Source organism: Camelus bactrianus, chromosome 19 (genome assembly GCF_048773025.1).
Source record: "Camelus bactrianus isolate YW-2024 breed Bactrian camel chromosome 19, ASM4877302v1, whole genome shotgun sequence".
NCBI classification, from domain to species: domain Eukaryota; kingdom Metazoa; phylum Chordata; class Mammalia; order Artiodactyla; family Camelidae; genus Camelus; species Camelus bactrianus.
In genome coordinates, this window is record NC_133557.1 from 7,886,048 (window position 1) to 7,906,607 (window position 20,560).

Consider the following 20,560-nt stretch of genomic DNA (forward strand, 5'->3'; position numbering starts at 1 on the left):
GGAAAATATAGTGGCATAGAAGTACGTCTGGTCTCCCTAAGACCCCTTTCACTAGAAGGATTCGCAGAAGCTGTACTCCTAGTTATGGTTTATTATAGTGAAACGATATGTGCTAAAATCAGCAGAAGAAAAAGGCACATAGTGTAGAATCTAGGAGAGACCAGACACAAGCTTTCAGTTGTCCTTTTCCAGTGGAGTTACGTGGACAGCTCTTAATTCATCCCAGCAGTGCTGTTTGCCAACATGTACAGATACTGACAGTCAGAGAAGCTCCCCTGAGCCTGATGTGCAGGATTTTTATTCGGGGTCAGTCACATAGGCGTGAAATGCCCACATGGCTGACCTTAGTAACTCAGTCCCCAGCCCCTCCAGAGGCCCAACTGATGCATCATGGCCCAGGGCTCCCACTATAAATCACATTGTTAGTGTGAACTGTCTGGTGTGGCCCACGATCCTAGGTGTATATGAAACAATCTTATCAGGCAGAATGTTCCAAAGGCTTAGAGGTTATCTCCCGTGAACTGGTGAAGGGCCAGTTTCTTTGGAATGTGCAGGACTTTTAACACCGCAAACTTGCTAAGAGAAACTTTCACTGCACAGAAGCCAAAGGGAAAGAGTATTTCAAAAAGGAGAGGGTTTGTATAGTCAGTTGCTAGGGAGAGAACAATTAAGGCAAGAACTGAAAAATCTGTCAGTTTAGCAACTTGGATATCATTGATGACCTTAATAGCAGTTTGAATCAATTTGTCAGAGCAAAAGCCACATTGCACATGTGTTCGATAAATGAGAGTTAAGGAATGGATTGCAAATACTGAGACAATTCCTCAAGAACCTTTGAAGGGAAGGGGAAATGAGCAGGATTAAAATGGGACTAGGATTGCCAGATAAAACATAGTATGTCCAGTTAAATTTGAATTTCAAACAAGTAATGAATAATGTTTTGTGGTAAAGTACACATGAAATTGGCCATTTTAAACCAAGTGTACAATTCCGTAATACTTAGTATATTGATAGTTTTGTGTAATCAATCATCACTGTCTAGTTCCAGAACATTTTCTTCACCCACCCCAGAAGGGAACTCCATACCCATTAAGCCATCACTCTGTATTTCCCCCTTCCCCACACGCTGGCAGCCACTAATCTTTCTTTCTCTATGGATTTGCATATATGGATATTTCATATAAATGGAATTGTACAATTTGTGGCTTTCTGTGTCTGGCTTCTTTTACTTAGCATAATGTTTTCAAGGTTCATCCATGTTATAGCATGTTCTAGTATTTCATTCCTTTTTATGGCTGAAGGAATATTCCATAGCATGGGTATGCTGTATCTTGTTTATCCATTCATCAGCTGAGGGACACTGGGGCCTTTTGGCTATTGTGAATAGTACTGTTGGGGATACTCATATATAAATTTTTATTTGAACAGCTGTTTTCAATACTTCTGGGGTATATCTAGAAATGAAATTGCTGGGTCATTTGTTAATTCTGTGTAACTTACTGAGGAACCACCAGACTTTTCCACAGTGTCTGTACCATTTTACATTCCTACCAACAATGTACTAGGGTTACAGTTTCTCCATGGCTTTACTGACACTTATTATTTTCATTTTTTTTTAAAAAATAGCCATCCTGGCAGGTGTGCAGTGGAATTTCATTGTGGTTTTGATTTGTATTTCCCTAGTGGCTAATGATATTTGGTATCTTTTCAATCTTAATATCAAGTTTTCTAATCTGTGAACACAGAATGTCTTTCCACATTTCTTTAGATCTTCTTTAAATTTTTTTGGCAACATTTTGTAGTTTTCAGTGTACAAGTCTTGTACCTCCTCAGTTAAATTTATTCCTAGGGGTTGTATTTTTTTGATGCTATTGTAAATGGAATTTTCTTAATTTCCTTTTTGAATTGCTCATTTCTAGTGTATAGAAATACAACTGATTTACCCTGCACCTCTGCTTAATTCTTTTATTAGCTCTTTTAATTTGTGTGTGTGTTTGTGTTCTTTAGGATTTTCTGTATATAGAATCATGTCGTCTGTGTATAGAAATAGTTTATTTCTTCCTTTCCACTTTGGATACCTTTTAATTTTATTTTGTTGCCTAATTGCTCTGGCTAGAACTTACAGTACAAAACTGAATAGAAGTGGTGAAAGCAGGCATCCTTGTCTTGTTCCTGATCTTAGGGGGAATGCTTTCAGTCTTTCACCATTGAGTATGATATTAATTGGGATTTTCATAAACATTCTTTATCGTGTTGAGGAAGATCCTTTCTGAATTTTTTTTTAGTGTAAGTATGTCCAACATAGTACATGGAACATTCTTATAACTAAACAAATAAAAAATCCATTGTTTATCCAAATTTCGGATTTAAGTGGGCATTTTTAATTTTTATTTGCTAAGTTGACGACCCTAAGAAAATACAGCACCAAGGCAGGGGTTTTTTTGAGGGCAGAAGAGACTTGAATGTTGTTTACATGTTGAGGAAAAGGTCCAAGAGTCTGAGATAAATTGAAGATTTAAGAAAGAGGTAAGAACAGATGGAAGAAGGCCCTGGCGCAGAGGGACACAGTTGGGGTCAGATTTGTATATGGAGAGCCTGACTGCCTTTCCTGGGTTCCCATACAATTTTTCTGACACTGCTATTAAGGCACTGATTAAATGGTATTTGAACCCTTTGCCCATCCATTCCTTGTTTTGATCCTATGAGTTTCTTAAGAGTAAAAACTGTGTCCATTTGTGTCTAGCAGAGTGCCTTGCACATATTAAGCCCTTGAAGGGTAAATGAGTTCCAAGTATATAACATTGCAAGCTTCTTTGGTCCTCCTGGGCCCCTCTCACTGGTGGGTGACTGTGTGGGATAGGCTGGGACAGCTGTCTTTCATTTTAACCAGCTATAAGAAAAATGCGCACAAGTCAGATTTTTTACTTGGATGGACAAGTAACTCAATTTAGAAATTATGAGAAGTATTGTACTTCTTTAAAAGCTGAAGTGCCCAATTTATAAAATTGCTCAGTGCATTGGTATTCCACCCACTCTTTTGAGGTTAAATGCTTTTCTCTTATTTGACAGGTAATCTTTTCTTTTTTTTTCCCTCTGTAACCTGTTTGAGCCTAGTCTTTAAAATATGTCTATCTGCCAGAATTACTTTCCATTACATTTTCGTGAGACTCAAAAATCAGCTTGTGTAATTCAGCTATGGCAACTTCTTCATAGGCCAAAGGAAGATGGGTGCACAGGTGTTCAGAGTGTCATGGTCACCTTATTATCTTTTAAATTATCCCTCCACACTTCCCCACCCCTCAGTTCTGAGTCTTCAACAACAAAAAGTTTTGCTTGGCTGCCTTAAGGTCCAAGGAAGCACAGACAGAAACCTTCCAGATAGGATGACCAATTTGTCCCCATTTGCTTAGGACTTTTCTGGTTTTAGCACTGAAAATTCCTTGTTCAGGAAAACCCCTCCGTCCTGAGTAGTCCACATGGTTGGTCACCCTGCCTCTGGATCCCTTCCCAGCCCTTCCCTTGCACTTTCCCTTCCTCAGCCTGAGTACAGGGAAGCAAAGGAGAAGGGTCTGCCTCCATCTGGATATCCAGTCCTCTACGGGCTGGACGCTGCAGGAAATACTCTGAGTGTGTATCTGGAGCCTCATTCTTCTTTATATCATCCTGAAACCTCAGGAACCCAGACCAATTTTTTAACTACTTACAACTTTAAACATACGAAAAGAAAAAAACAGCTTATCCCACCACTCTAATACATTGCATATTTTAAATTTCTGCATGTCCACCATTACCTCCCAAACTAGGTGTACATAATCCTAGATACAGATTTTTTAAAAATGTGTGATCATAATATTTCTAATATTTAAAGTTCCTTTTCTTTTTTTTATATTTACTTTTGTATTTTTCTACACGTATTTTTCATTTAAGTGACAGGTACACCAAGAAAAAACATGTTGCTCAGATTTGTTTCTGACAGTGTGTGTGGATAGCAGGAATCCATGGAATCGTCAGTTGAGGAGCTTAGATCTGGGTGAGGAACTTTTAAGACTTCTGTAGTAATAGAGCATTTGGACTTAGAAAATAAAAGAACAGCACAAGGAATCCAAACTGTTCTGTATCTTAACTTTGGTACACAAAAAATGATCACACAGTCTGTGCATAGAATAAAATTGTATAGTACTAAACACACAGGCACACACAAGTAAGTGCATGGAAAGCTGGTGAAATCTGAGTAAGATCAGCGGCCTGCATCAATAGTTTCCTGGTTGTCATGTGCTGTAACTGCAAGATGTTACCATTGAGGGAGTGGTTAAGAGGTATGTGAGATCTCTTTGTATTATTTCTTACCATGCACATGAATTTACAGTGACCTTAAAATTTTAAAGTTTAATTAAAATTAAAATTCAAAGATTTCTTAGAAGGTAGCTTTGAAATCCTTGTGAGATACTCAGTAATATGTTATACATAGTTCATTTTCCTCCTTCCTCTTAAAGAATCCCTTCCCTTAAAAAAAAATAGAGGAAGAAAATGTCAAGGGAAGAACTGAGACTGCTAGTTTATTTCTAAGTAGTTGGTACTTTGATATTCATCCTTGATCTCTTCAGAAAGCCATTTGCAAAGGTAGCCCCTCACATAGTATAAAAAAGAAAGTGCAAACACATCAGCCAGAGGAAAGGGAAACCCCTTGAAGGGTGAATTGCCTCTAAGTGGTTTAGAATTGCTGTTGTCACCTAGGAGGTTAATGGCAGACTTTTCATTAGTGTCATTTCTCTCTCTGGTTATAAGCCATCTGTGACTTCCCTTTGACCAGTAGCTTTCAAATTCTTTTATTACAACCTTGGTACAACTCTTAGTAAGAAATAACATTTTATATCAAAATTCAGGATAACTAGATAGATAAGTATACAGTTTCATACATATATATATATCTCAAACTAAAGTTTCACAGAACACTGCTCACCCTCGTGTATGATGCACTCTGACATTTTCTTTCTATTCTACTTATTTTTTTTTTAAATGAGGGTTATGGCTCAGTAATTTGAATTCTTGATTCTTAATCTGCAGTTTGGAAAAATACTGCCTCAGCCCTGCAGGTAAAGTAGTCTAACACCCCTTGGCATGACATTCAAGGTCCTCCCCATCACCTCCATCTGCCCTCCCAGCCCTGCCTCCTCCAGCTGAATGGCATAGTCAGCATTTCCTAGATTTGCCTCACAACATCCCATTTCTGTGCCTTGACTCTTACTGGTCCCTGTCCCTAGTGCCCTTCCCCTTTTGTTTTTCTTCTTGCCTCTTGGCTCCTATAGTCAAGCACATATTGTCCGATTTACCACTAGTATGTTGTATCTGTCCTTCAGAGTTGCCCATGAGGTCTGGCATGTGTCTTAGTTGTTTCTAGTTTAAACTTGACTCCTATGAATTCTTCCCTGACTTCTCAGTATACTTTTGGCCAGTGTTTTCAATCTTTTTCATCAAAGGCCACAATAAGAAATACGTTTTATGTTGAGCCTGTATATACGTTTGTTATATGTATTTGTATAAAACTGAAACAAAAGTTTCACGAAATAGTGTACTATGTGCACTTTGGTATTTTGTACTTTTAGTTTATGTTTTTCTTCAACCTATAACTTGATTTCAAAACACAAATTGAAAAACATTGCTTTAGGCCATGCTTCCCTACTCTCAATGTCATCTGCAGAAGACTGTTACAAACTTCTGTATGCCATAATCACTGTTGGAAGGAAGTCTGGAATGCCTCAAGACTTGAGGACAGGACCATTTTATTTAATTTTGGGTTTTTTTCCCCCATAAAAAGACAGAGAATATTTATTGCAGCTTTTTATAGTAAAAGAAATTAAAAATGTGAGCATTAGGGCAATGGAGAAATAAACCGTGTTTTAGTCATACAATTGAATATTGTGAAGCAGTTAAAATGAATAAACTAGATATACAAACTTCAACATGGAAAAACTTAATAATGTTTAATAGAAAAGCAAGTTGCAAGATAATGCACGTAGTAAATTATCATTAAGGTACATTAATGGGACACAAACATGGCAAAATGTTAGCATGTGCTAAATCTAGTTGATGGGTATAAGCATGTCTACTGTATTCTATACTTTACCTTTTTACCTAAAATATTTCATGATAAGAAAACCTTTGTAGTGAAAGTTGACGTGTTATCTGCTTATAAACCTTTATTATCTTGCTATCTTACAATGCCATATTATTAAGCCATTATTATTATTTGGTTCCAAGCTGCTTTTCTGAACCGCAGGACATTTTAGCCATGATCTGTGGTCCCCAATTTATACTCAGGCTTAGCCTCTCTTGTACTTAGATGCTAAATTTGGATAAGGAGCCTATAATTTGTAAGTACTTACTGGACAATATTTGCAGTGAGTTCATGTAACATGGCCATTTTCTAGGCAGGGCTGAGGAGACGGTCTTCCTGGTTGAGGCTGTTTGTATTTTCATATGGTGAGCCATTCTTTTTTTTGTGGGTTAAGCAGTAAGGAGGAGATACTTACCTTAAAAGATCAGAGCTGTTGGTACCAGAGAGGAAAAGATCACATGAAGACCTGAATGGCAGCCAGAGTCCTGTAGAATCCTACAGTGTTTGGGCATCACTGTTTCCCAGAGAAAAGGATACCATGATTTGTAAGATTTTTTTTAAAGGGTCTGTTACTCTAGTCCTGTAATGTCACAGTCACTTCTTTCAATTTGATCTCTAGTCCTAATTTGTTTCCAGTCACTTTTCCCCCAGTCAGTCTTTATTATTATCATTAGATTATTTCTTAAGAGCAGTTTTAGGCTTACAGAAAAATTGAGCAGATAATGCAGAGTTCCTATATACATCATCTCCCTTTCATACAGTTTCTGTATTATTAACCTATTTCATTAGTGAGGTATATTTGTTATAACTGATGAGCCAGTATTGATATATTATTGTTAACTTTAGTCCATAGTTTACATTAAGGTTTATTCTTTGTATTGTACAGTTCTGTGGATTTTGGCAAAGGCATAAGGCCACATATTATAGTGTCATACAGAATAGTTTCACCACCTGACCATTTCATTTTTATCTCTACTCCTGTGCCTAGCGTAGGACTTGTGAATGTTCCTTGTATGTACAATGGTATCTCATCTAAAATTAAATATGAGCAACCAAATTTGGTACAGTTTGAAAAACATTTAAAGAACCATCTGCCACAACCAAACAGAGCCTATCTTAGGGTTAAAAAGGATGATTTAAAATTGGAAAATGTGTTATATCTCATTAATCTGTCAAATAAGAAAAATAATAAAACTCAATATATAGAGAAAATCAGAATTCAAAGCATATCCTTGATTTTCAAAAAAACTATGAAAATTAGAGTGTTTTATTAACATAAAAAGAATATTTCAATCTTACAATCAGCATTATGTTCAAAGATGAAACACTAGAGGCATTTTCTAATGGGAACAAAACAAGCATGACAACTTTAATATTTTTCCATGTAATTCTAGCAGTTCCAGCTAATGCAGTAAGATGAGAGACAGAAATGAGTGACTGTTTTAAGAAAGAAGATCTCATTATTACTGAGATTGTAGCACCTCCCCCCAAAAAAACCCTGAAAATTTGTTAAAATCAATGAGTTCAGTAAGACAACTGGGCACATAATAAAGATACCAAAATGAAAAGCATCCTTAACATAGGAATAACTGGATAGAAAAAGTAACAGGATAAAAGGATCCTGTTCATAAATAGTAACCTTAACAAGAAACATGTGGGACTCCTTAAGGAAAAAGTGTCAAACTGTACTAAGACAAAAAAAAAAAAAAAAAGACAAAAATCTACTTAAGATTTTTATCTTAATATTAGTAAAAAGTTGCAAACAACCTAAATTTCACCAAAAAGAGGATGGTTTATTATTTCTACCCCATCCTGTTCCAAAATGATTTTAAGGTAGCTTTCACAACATATACTATGACAAAAATAAGTAAAGAATTCAGACAAAGAGAAATTTGAGGGATGGGCCACAGATTTCATTCTGAACTTTCTAGCAGCCAAAGACCATGATCAATTATATGATTCATATTCACACCTCAAAATATTGAGTTGATTGGAAAAAGCAACTGTTCCTAGTACTGAGACCAAGGAGAGAATTTTCTCATGGGTCTCAAAGAAAGGCTACCATGCAGAATAGAGAATGATCATTTTGACAACCTCATAAAACCACCCGACTTTATAGAGCTGTTTGGTTTTTTTTTTTTAACGTTTCTTGCTAACAGGCCACACAGAACCAGTGAACCATTTGGTAAAGTATATCTGCAACGGAGCAGGGAATGTGGTAATGGTTATGGCTGGGATGAACATGAGGATAGCCCAGTACATTGCTCTGAGGGGCAGCTCAATGGGGTAATACATTTTAGAGACCGCGGTTATGGTTGTCAGTTGGTGTCTGGTGCCACCCTGGTGTCCCTGTGAACCTTCACAGATTGGCCACTGAGTTTTTATAAATGTATTACATTTACCTATCTATCTATCTATCTATCTATCTATCTATCTATCTATCTATCTATCTATCTATCTATCTATGAAGGAAAGTGCCCTATTTATTTCAGGGTGCCAAGCAAGGAGTCTAAGGCAGCTAGTGCTCAAAACACCTGAACTCTAATTTTTTTGCTGCAGATGAGGATCCACACTGCTAAGAAGTTTGTCAGATAGTGTTGTGGGATATAATTGCAACAGCCACCAGAGGTACCAGGCAGGAGGCAAGAAGTAATACTTAGGCTGGCACTAAAAAGAATTTAATTTGGATGGACTGAGCAGTCTCTATACATAATTTCTCAAGTTAGAGTTTGGTTAAGTGCTGTAGGGAACAAGTTGGCTGTGTCTGGTCAGTTACAGGTCCATGTACTTTAATAGCTGACTAATGGAATTAACAACCTCTGCTGAAGGTTGAGACACCTCATGAGGTGAGATGCTTGAATAGAAGGCTAGCTTACCTAAAGATTTTTCTTAAGAAAAAACAATTTGAGGCTTGATCCAACATACGTTGGAAAGGGCTGTCAAGGTTTCTAAACTTCCACATCACAGAGCCTAGCCACATTAACTCTAAGTTTGGAAGAATTGATTTTTTTTTAATGAATAATACCAAACGTTGACCTAAGTAACAGAGGGAAAAAAAGTTGTAAGGTGTCTGTAGAACATCTGACTTTAAGCTGTATAACTTCCTGGTAAATCCTTCAAAAGGTAAATTGTGTCCAAGTAGGCAATAACCAGAGTGGTTTAGGAAGGTTTGGAATCTGAGTCCCAGCTTAATCTTTGAGCCTCAGTTTCTTCACCTATGAAATAAGGATATTAGTACACACTTTAGGGCTAACCAGTCAGTGAGATCTAAATAAAATAAAATGTCTGGTGGCCTCCTCTAAGCCATTTTGTGTCTGTGCTTCCCTGGCCAGAGTTGTGTTTTTGCTGCTGGATGGTCCTTGTCTAATGACTCCCTGGAAGAGTGAGCCCAGGGTTTGCTGAGTGCAGATACAGTGCAGATAAACCTTTTAAATTACTGTGTTGATTGGAAGGGAAGTCGGATTTCCCGCTTTCAGGTATCTGAGGTGGAATTTTTTAAAGTGATAAGATAGCGAAAGTTTGAAAACCCTTGGATCAGTCTTGCCCTTTTCGTCCTGGTCATCTCTCAAGTCCACCCTCAGGAACAGGTATCTGGTGATCAGCTGAACCAGGGGTTAAAGGCAAAGGGCCGTTGTCCTAAGGGTGGTCACACCTGGGCAACTCTGCTACCATTTACTGTTGAGTTGGGTACTCAGATTAAGTTTTGAAGATCTTTCCGTTTGGCTTCGTACTCCTGAGCTCTTCATCATGGCTCCAAGAAGCCCCTGCCCAACTTGCTTTGGTCTTGGCATTTACATTCTCAGATAAATGAATATCATGATATGTAGAATAAATCCAAGCTAAAAGGCCACAGTGTAAAACGTTCAAGAAGATAACAGGAGATAGGAAGAATGTAAATGTCAGTGAAGTCAGTGCCTCCAACTGGGAAATCTAATCAGTACTTCAAGGGATTGGCATTGTTATCTCTGCCAGAGTTTGTTTTGTCTTTGAAAGTCAGAAAAAAAGTCCTAGGATGTGTACTGTGGGGATAGAGATGATTGCGTATCTTTCTAATATGAACCACCTCTCAGTATTTTGATATTATAACAGTTTCTTTCTCTGTTTTTTCTTACCAAAGCCCTCTCCCATCAGGGCACGAGGGGAGGAGAGAACTTCCTGTGGCAGTGAAAAGGAAACCCTTGCAAACCCCAGAGCTGGCTAACTTTACTGGTTAACCTAGGGCCAGCTTAGTTCTGTACTTGTAGGTGTGTTGTGTCAAAGTCATGTTGGCTGTTCTCCTTTGGCAAATCTTAGGCTTACTTTTTCAGGAGAAATGTTTTGTTTCCTTGGTCTGGGCTATATGTTAATTTTAATACTTCCATATTAAATTAAACTCAATGGCTTGATTTTATATTGAAACAAAACAAAAACTTAATGAGAAGCCACTGCCCTAGTTGGGCAGGAGAATTGAAGGAAGGGCTGCTCTAAATGAGTTCTGGTTTCCTGACCAAAATGGGGTACACACAGGGCCCTGAGAATATTTGCAGATGTAATTCCTCAGATGCTTACTTTTGAGTTATTTTGGAGAACAAGAAGGTGTTAGAAGCCTGGAGATATTAATACAATCTTCCAAAAAAGGAATTCTATCAACTAGTCCGTGTTGATTCCAGGCCAGATTCTAGAAGGCTCTGGCAAAGGGACAGCATGTACGCCTCAAAAAGTAAGAAGCACGAGGCGTCTTAGTGTAGCTTCTGAACAAAGGAGACTTTAGGCCAAGGATTCGCTACCCCATCAGATTCATCTCCCTCTTTCAATAATATGTATTTTGTAATGTTTCTTCCTGAACTTAAAATCAAAGATAATACAACCTTCCTATGTAGTTACAAAACAAACATACTTGTGTATACAAATGCCTTAACAGTAAGTAAAGGAGACATTTTAAATTGTGATAATAAAATTTATTCTCATGTGTGACTGTTTGCGTATGACCATACTGTAAGGTATTAAGAAGTAATCAAAAACTTTTTTTTACCAATATGTAGAATCACCTAGAATGCAGACAAATGCAGACTGTCAGTTGTATTAGCATTTCTTCCAGTGATGTGGTTTTCAGAAATGGTGAACACCTCTTGATAAAGATCAGAAGTAAGCAAAGTATGATCTTCCTGTGATTTACCTAGAAGCTCCCTTCCTAGAAAATTCAGCATATATTAAAACCATATTAAAAAAGACTTTGTGTTTATAATGTGAAACTGACATAGGGGCTAGGCTAAGACAATAAACATTTAAAGGTCTCATGGTAGATCTTCACCATGCAGAAACTGCCCACTAAGATGCTGCAAGATGCCCAGTGTGCCTGGCCTTTGCAAGCGGCACCTACTGAGCATGACAGCAAAAAGACTCCAGAGGGTGGCCCTGTCTCTGTTGGGAGTTTTTCATGGCCTTGTCTGCCAGATGGAAAAACACAGAATGGCTGACTGGCCTCATCCAAGGAGTTCGGATCTGTTGGAGAGGCTTACCTCTGGGAAGGATGTTTCTAGTGACTTCTCTGCTGATCTCCCCAGAGAGTAACAAAGGCTGTTGGACATTGGTCATTTTTTTTCTTCCAGTTTTACTGCGCTGTAATTGATGTATAACATTGTACAAGTTTAAGATATACAACATAATGATTTGATACATGTATGTATATATTGTGAAATGATTACCATAATAAGCTTAGTTAATATCTGTCACCTCACTTAGTTACTTTTTTTTTTTTCTCGTGATGAGAACTTTTAAGATCTGCTGTCTTAGGAGCTTTCAAATATATAATACAGTGTTGTTAACTGTAATCACCATGTGATATATTAGATCCCTAGAACTTACTTATAACTAGAAGTTTGTACCTTTTGACCACCTTCATCCATTTCCCTTACCCTGGATATTGGTCATCAAAATGACTACAGTTGACCCTTGAACAGCACAGGTTTGACCTGCACAGGTCTACTTATATGTGGATTTTTTTTTTCACTAAATACACACTGCAGTACCACACAAGGTTGGTTGAAATCACTTATGCGGAACCATTGATATAGAGGGTATGTGGACTTTCCACCATGTAGAGGGTCGGCACCCTTAACACTCGCGTTGTTCAAGGGTCAGCCATATTTGGATTAGATGTTCTTTTAAGGTGCTTTCTAACTCTAAGATTTTCTGTTTCTCAATAATGGTATTTTTGACTCTTCTAATTCTTTTTGTTCTAATAAAAAACATAATTGCATTAACAAGTATTCAATGTCAAAGATGCCTAGCACCACTGTGATTCTCTCCTGTGACCCTTTTCACAAGTAGTCCTGTTCTTTCTCTGAGCTCAGCCACTTTTGACCCTCCCTTCCCTGTGGAAGCCCCCCTGCAGAACTGACAGTCCCTTGCTTCCATTGGGTCTTTAGAACAGCTGTCAGCAAGAGAACGAACCTACACATTCTGCAAAAGAAATCTCTGCAATTTTTCAGTGATTCAGTTTCCAGATCACATGTCGTATACAGAGAGAGTGAGTGTAGACGCTGAGAGTGTGTGTGTTAAGGTTTTTGTTGGTATCCTGTTTGATTCTTACCTCTTAGGAATCAACTCCTAAAAGTTTAGATTTGAATTTTAACTTGTCTAATACCAAGTTTTTTTGTTTGTTTGTTTAAGGCTATTTCTGATGCTTGGAAGCTATCCTTACAGCCATAAAGATGGTAATAAATCTTTGCCTCCCACAGTTCAAACCAAGAATTTACTGCAACAAGGTAAACAAAACAAGTATATATACATAGATAAATACATGACATCGACTTTTCTTGTTTTTCCCCATTTCCAGCCTTGTGTATGTAGACTTAATTCAGGCTTAATGTGCTTTCACCTTCAATCTGTTAGATTCTACCAGATGATATTTAGGTGAGCATGGGTCAGGCTGCACCTCTAGACTCAGTACCGTTACAAGCTGAGCTGTGACTCATTTTGTGGAGGGTGCTCTTCCCTTTGATGATAAATTTTAATTTCACTCAAAGTCATAGTGAAGGTAGAAATTCTCTCTCTCCCCTGCTGCTGTTCTTGCTAACTTCTCATGCTAGAAATAATGGCTTATAGTTGTTACTTGGATTCCTTGTTCTTTATTACTTGAGTTAAGCTGCCTCCCATTTTGTGCAAAGGAGGATATCTTTCCACAGTCCTGAGCAGGGAGTCAGGAAACTCCAAGGGGAGAATTGAACTCCTCCCCTAATTTGGAATTTCTGCACACAGCGTACTATTTCAGGTTCCCAGGTTATTAAGCTGACTCCTTCAGACGATATTGTAAAATTTCCATTGATTATAACAAGTATTGGAAATATTAAAAGAGGAAGAGACTACTCACAGTCCCATCCTAGCATATTCACTGTTTTAAATTTCCCATAGTCTTTTTGTGGCCTTTGTCCCTGTGTACACGTTTTTTCCCCCAAGTTTCATCATTCATACATTTACAAGAAGCTTGTTTGTTATACTTCCCTAAGGAAATTGTTACAGTTGGTAGAGTTCAAGTATAAAATTGAGAGCTTTAGTGAACATCTTTGTTTTCCCCTAAGTCTGCATGTTTTCATCCTCTGAAATTAAAAAGACACTTGTATATTTGCCCCCTTTTCACAGAAATACTATTTTGAAGGGATTTTTGGTTGGCTAGGCAGAGTTTTGTTTGTCAGATTTTTAAGGATGGCCAGTTGGCGGGGACACAGTTGCCTTCAGTCTTTGACCCGATCTTGGATGCCTGCAAAAAACAAAAACAAACAAACAAACAAAAACCCCAAGAAAATTCGATGTAATAGAGGAAATTTAAAGTGAGGAACTTTAGATTTTCTTTAGAGTTTTCTTAAAAGTGACAAGTTCTTGAAAACTAGTTGTCTTCATGTGGACCTCATCAAATTAGTGTGTCTCATTTTTATCATTAAATCTAGATATCAGCTGATGGTTATGAAGTAGAAAATCTCATCTCTGAAGACCTCACAAAGAGAAGTCATGGTTTTAGGACAGAGTATTTCATTAAGCCACCAGTCTATGTGACAGTTTCTTTTCCCTTCAATGTGGAAATCTGTAGGGTTAACATAGACCTCACAGCTGGAGGAGGCCAGAATGTCACTGGCCTGGAAATGTACACATCTGCCGTATCCAGCAGAGCATCTTGGAATACCCCTGAGAGCCGGACCCTGGGCCCAGCTGAGCCATCCGTCCTGGACAAGGAAGCATTCACCTTGGTGGGCAAAGTCTTGTTGAAAAACCAGAGCCAAGTAGTGTTTAGCCACAGGGGCTTCAAGGCCAGGCCACCTTTTGGCCCGATGGATGCCACACTCCCCTCTCCTGCTGTTGTGGCCCAGGAGCTCTGGAATAAAGGGGCTCTTTCTCTTAGTCATGTGGCCCATCTCAAGATCTGTATCACCCATGTGACAGGCAGTGGTATCCCTTGTATCAAGAGGTTGGAAGTGTGGGGTCAGCCAGCCAAAACCTGCTCTCAGGAGGTCATAGACAGTGTCCTGCTGGTTGCCTCAGAGAGCCTTCCTCAGGACTTATCTCTGCAGGCCCCAGCCTTGCCCATGGAGAGTGACTGTGATGCCGGGGTCCAGTCCGAGGGCCAGCAGGCCCCCTCCAGCCTACAGGAGCTGGCCGAGGTAATTCAGGATGTACCTGAAGAGTTCCTGGATCCCATCACCCTGGAGATCATGCCTTACCCTATGCTGCTGCCCTCAGGCAAGGTCATTGACCAGAGCACCCTGGAAAAGTGTAACCGCAGTGAAGCCGCATGGGGCCGAGTGCCCAGTGACCCTTTCACAGGAGTAGCCTTTACTCCACACTCCCAGCCCCTGCCTCACCCGTCCCTGAAGGCCCGGATCGACCATTTCCTGCTCCAGCACTCCGTCCCTGGCTGCCACCTGCTTGGGAGAGCACCAACTGCTTTGGCATTGACCCCTTCTTCCATTGCTCTGCCCTCTCGGAAAAGGAAAATGGAGCAGGCTGAACATGCCCCGGACAGCAGCCTTGGCTTAAATGCTTCCTGTTTTTCTACCACAAGCCTTTTGGTCTCCCCCCCTACCTCAGAGCACACTGCGAAGAAAATGAAAGCTGCCAGTGAGCTCAGTCTGACACACATGGATTGTTCAACAGGTAATCTCCCATCCTGTGTCCAAGCCCATTGTCATCTCTGCTTCCAGGTGACAGTTGGCACTTGCCCTTTGTTTTATGCTTTGCCAGCTTAAATTAGCCCAAACTTACTAGTGTAAAAAACCACATATTCATTATCTTATAGCTTCTCTGGTCAGGAATCCAGGTATAACTTAGCTGAATTTTCTGTTTCAGGGTCCACCAAGGCTGCTGTCAGTGTTGGCAGGGCTGCAGCCATCTGAAGGCTTGACTGGGGAAGGAGTCAGTTCTTTGCTGAATTGTTGCACTGGAGGCTTTCTTCATCCTTAGACCTTTTAATGTGAAGAAGTACATTAATAAACTTCCTAACGTTGAATCGTTGTTATATTCTTGGAGGAAACTCCATTTGGTCATGCTTCTTTTAGCGTGCTGCTTGGTTCTGTTTGCTAGTGTTTTTATTTAGGATTTTTACATTCCTTGGATTGGACTGCAGTTGTGTGTGTGTGTGTGTGTGTGCGCGCGCGCACGCATGCACATGTGCACACCATCTTTGGTCAGGTTTTGGTGTCAGGTTTATTTGCTCTATAAGGAGAATTAGGAAATTTTCCTTTTCTAAACTCTGGAGCAACTAATAGTATTAGAAAAATGTGCTCTTTACATTGTTTGGTAGAATTCCCCTGTGACTGTCAGTGCTTGGTGCTTTTGGAGACAGCTCTTTGACAAATTTTTCTTTTTCCTTATGCAAACCAGTCTGTTGAGATTTTATCATTCTTTAATTTCCTCTCTTGTTCTAAAAGGCTTATGCAGTAGTGCACTTAAAGGCTGCATCTCTGTTTTCTCTGGCTTTGAGAGTAAATTTTAGTTAACAAGACCCCCAGAAACTCCTGGAAATGTCTGAGATGCAGTGGAACAAGATGAGGAGGAAGGTGCTCAGACCCTGATGTCTGTGGGGGTCTCCAGTGATGTTGGCCTTAACAGATTTGTTGGTGACACAGGACCGTGCTGACCAGTGCTCCTTCAAGGCCTCCAGTTGATAAGACTGTGTCCTACATACTGTAGACCAAACATTCTACACCCCAGTTTGGGGTGGTTTTGTGGACCCTGCTACCAGACAGATCTCTGGGTCCTTTCTTGGGCAGCTGTCCCCCTCCCCCATTGCCTTTGTCCTCAGCACACAGCCTGAGAAGGCCCTCTAGATAGTGGGGCGGGCAGAGGGAGGGCTTCATCATTCCACTCAGTGACAACCGCTTCGCTTTAAATTTACCTAAGGAGAGAGAGGACACGCACACCAAGAGAGTGCAGGCCAGTGGCCTTGCAGAGTGGCGGGGAACCCCGGAGGGAGGAGACAGAGGAAGAGCAGCTAAGGCTGTTGGGGAGGGAATAGGGGCAGGGAACAAGGCTGGACGTTAGCTTGCCCCAGTCTTCTCCCTGGCAGGCAGGGAGGCCTTCAGAAAGTAGGGTGCAGTTCTGCAGGTGAGCCACCAGGTGGCCTAGGCCTGCTGAGTAATTTGTCGAGGAGGAGGAAAGAGCGCAGAGCCCAGGAACCCTAAAAGCAGTGTGGGATGGGTAAGAACTGCCATGGAGCCTAGAGCTTTAACTCCTGGTCGTCTGTCATCACAATCCTCTAGTAGACATTAGAGAGGACTCTCTTTACATTTGTGTCTGTTGGTTGGAAGTACTGTTTTGGGGTCCTCAGAGGACCTTGTGTTTTGGTCTTCTCTCTCTGGATATTGTGGTCTGTGCATCTCTCAACAGGTCCAGTGTCCCATGAGCAAAAGCTGTCACAAAGCTTGGAAATTGCCTTGACGTCGACCCTTGGCTCCATGCCCTCCTTCACTGCTCGGCTGACCAGGGGACAGGTCCAGCACCTTGGCACAAGAGGGAGCAGTACTTCCTGGAGGCCGGGCGCCAGCTCGGGTAAGATGGGCCCTGTCTGTTTCCTTGGAGCCCTCAATCAGGCTGCTGGGCCATGCCCTGGGGGCTGTGTGGACCTCTGCGCCCAGCCTCCTCAGCCCTGACACCCAGGCCTGGGGCTCGAACCAGGGAAAGTTGAGGGGCTGCCTGTGGAGTTTAACTTTTCACAAAAAAGGCTTTCTTTAGTCGATTCTTAGTAATTCTGTGGACTTAGGGCTTAGCTACCCTCTGCTTTGCTTTTTGGTAAGGTCTAATGTTAATTATTCTGTCCTGAGGACTTTTTTTGTCTCTCCTTTTTTGTTTATTTTTCTCACACAGTCTGCCTCCCATCTGACACCTGGGGTACTTTATGTGAATGTGGAGGGCGGTTTCAGGTTGAGTGTATCATCTTTATCCCTTCTTGTTAACATTTTCACCAGCATCTTAGAACAGTGGTAGCTTACTGAGCCAAGTTGTGCCTAAAATGGACCTGGGACCGCATTGGATGACAGAATCAATTAGGATACAAAGTGAGAGGACCCAGGGCCTTTTTCACAAGGTGAAATCTGGTGGGGCTAACGATAAAGTGTGCACTTGATTCCTCTGCCTGTCCAAAGTTAGTCCCTTCCCTTGTGGTGGATCCCAGGCCATCTTGCCTTTCTCTCATGTCCTCACCTCCCTGTCTCTCTGATTATGTTTCCATCCTGACCATTCCCAAGAACTTGTCTTGTCCAGGTGACCAGCAGTTTTCATGACCCTAAATCCGACGGTCAGTTACCCTCTCAGCAGCACCTGTTGGGGCTAACCAGCCTCTCCTTCCTGAAACAGTCTCTCTTCAGTTTCCATTGCTAACTCTTCCTTCTATTCTAGACTCTGGTCTTGGTACCCTCTTCCCTATACTCTGTGTCATCCAAGTGAGAGCCCATCTGGTGACTGCCATGTTCACCTATAGCTCCTGCCTCTCCTTTACTCAGACCCCGACCTCCCTTACAGCTACTTGGCACCTCTGTGTGAGAAACTCATGGATATCTTGAGTGGAATTCTAACTCAGAACTGCAGGCACCCTCCAAAGTTCCCCCCACCCAGTCCCCCATCATCCCATCACTGGTAAAGAGCAGCATCTTCTGCCTTTTAGTCAGGCCTGTAACCTGGAAGTCATCCGTGGTTTCCGTCAACATTCCTGACATTCTGTTCATCATCAAGTCCTGTGTATACTTCTCCAAAGTAGGTCTCAGGGAGGTCCTCTCCACTCCTTCTCTTGCTGCTGCCCTGGCCTTGGCTCGTGCTCCGCTCCCCCAGATTCCTGTGACAGCCCCTGATGCTCCGCAAGCCACCCTTGCCTTGCTCATCATCTTCACAGGAGCCAGAGGGATCTCCTTACAATGTAAACCAGGTCATGGTACTCCACTTCTTAGAATCCTTCCAGGGCATCTCATTGAACTTGGAATAAAATCTAAACTGCTGCCTGTGAGGTCCTGCATGCCCCAGCCCCCCTGCATCCTGCTCTGCAGTCTCATCTGAAGCCACACTCTCACTCATCACCTCTGTCTTTTCTGTTTCTTTAAGGGACCGGCCACTCTTTGTACTTGCTGTCTCTTTCACTCTTGCATGGCTGGCTACCTTTCATCCTTATGGCTCTTCCCTTGAGAGGTCATCCTTGCCCTCTCCAGATGGGTGTGGACTGGTGGGGAAAGAGCAGCGGCCCTAGGCAAGGGCCCTGAGAGGAGGAAGAACTGCAGGTGTAGCTTAGGGAGGAGGGTGGGAGTACCTGCCCACTGTGGCCCTCATTCAGCAGACCCTGTGGGAAGCATGGAAGGAGAGAGCCTGCAGCACAGGAAGGGGATTGATGGGTTAAGAGGGGAGCTGCTGGGCTCCAGAGCTAGAGAGAAGCAGGTGCCAGGCTCAGCCAGCAAGCCTGCTACAGACAGACCTCAGCCCTGCCCCTCTGGTGACCTCCATTCCTCCTTGACCTGCCCATCCCAGGTACACGAGGCCATTTTTTGCTTTTTTCTCTTCTTGTCATATCTCACCCTTCTTGCTGTTTATCAAGATAGTCTTGTGCCTTGCTCTGGCCTTGGCACCCTGTCCCAGAGGAAAGCCCATCTTGCTGGGAGAGCAGCAGGAAGGGCCCAGTGCTGCCCAGCAGCCCTCAGAAGGCGGCTTTTCTTGAGCATTTATTGGAGCACTGAGATTTGATGATCAAGAGAAGGCCCCCCAGTTCCCAGGCTCCCTGGCACGCTCTCCTCCCAGATCAGTCAGAGGCAGCCTAGGGAGGGAGAAAGCCAGGCTGCTCAGGGGTGCAGGGTAGAGAAGCTTCCTGTCCCACTCCAGGCACGTGCCCTCCCTCCAGGTTGGAGCCTGGATCCAGAGCAGTTTTCCCTAACCCTGGCCTATTTTTCTCCCTGATTTACCAGAGCAGCCTGGGAGTATCCTGGGCCCCGAGTGCGCCTCCTGCAAAAGAGTGTTTTCTCCCTACTTCAAAAAGGAGCCCGTGTACCAGCTTCCCTGTGGCCACCTGCTGTGCCGGCCCTGCCTGGGTGAGAAGCAGCGCTCCCTGCCCATGACATGCACAGCCTGCCAGCGGCCCATCGCCAGCCAGGATGTCCTGCGGGTTCACTTCTGAGTGATCGGCCTCAACCCGAGAAGACCCATCGCTGGGAGGAGCTGAGCAAGAGCAGAAGTGGGGGTCAGAGCCCCTGAGGTCTGGCCAGGTCCCAAGCACAGAGGGGCCTTTGCTTTCCTGGGGGCTTTCCTGTTTTCCCCTCCCACAGTGCACACAGGGGCCTGCCGAGTGAGGGGAGGTGGGAGGGGCACCCTACGCCGCCCAAGTGGCAATAGGATAACAAAGCCATAGTTTGGGCTGGGAGGGATGGGGGACATGTTCCTGCCCTTTCATGCACCCCTTCCAGCCCCCTGCCAGAGCCCAGGGCCTGCTAGAGCCAGCCCCTCCCTGCCAAGGGCCCCCCAAGTTGTCTGCACACACCCCTCATCTTACAGGGTGGATGTGAACGGAGCACAACAGACTGGCTTGGGGTGTCTGAGAGCCTCCGACTTCAGTGTCGCCCAGAAATGGACCGAGGCAAGGGTCTGGGCAGTGAATGACTCAGCCCCTCTGACTCTCAGACCACTCCCAGCCTTAATAAAGTGATGGTTGACGTCCCCTGTGGCTTCCTCCCATCTGTGTCATCATTCTCCTATAGCTGCACCCACCCACACAAGGTGGCACTGTCCCAGGGCAGCCGTGAGCAGTCACTGCAACCCTGTTAGGCTGTAATTTGGGTCAGTGGCCTGGAGTGACAAGAACTCGCCTTCGCAGAGGAGCCTGACCGTGAGGGCTTGCAGGGGGTGTACACACCGGTGGGGCAGGTCGAGCAGCCCCCTAAGCGGGTGACAGCTCACTTAGCCGCATGTTGATGGAGCTGCACTGTCCTCAGATGGGGAAGGGGCCTT

The 20,560-nt window shown here is 42.5% G+C and overlaps 1 protein-coding gene across 3 annotated transcripts in view; it reads left to right on the plus strand.

Annotated features, from left to right (window-relative positions):
- UBOX5 (U-box domain containing 5) overlaps positions 1-20,270 on the plus strand; it is a 31,791-nt gene extending 11,521 nt beyond the window's left edge. For 2 of the 3 annotated variants that reach the window (XM_010972773.2, XM_010972772.3), the window contains exons 2-5: positions 12,767-12,861; positions 14,041-15,241; positions 16,973-17,134; positions 19,525-20,270. In XM_010972773.2, coding sequence (XP_010971075.1) covers positions 12,808-12,861; positions 14,041-15,241; positions 16,973-17,134; positions 19,525-19,733 — 1,626 coding nt within the window. In that variant the 5' untranslated portion in view covers positions 12,767-12,807 and the 3' untranslated portion in view covers positions 19,734-20,270. The remainder of the gene's footprint in view (positions 1-12,766; positions 12,862-14,040; positions 15,242-16,972; positions 17,135-19,524) is intronic. The other variant, XM_074347011.1, reaches the window with a different exon arrangement.
- The last annotated feature ends 290 nt before the right edge of the window (positions 20,271-20,560 follow it).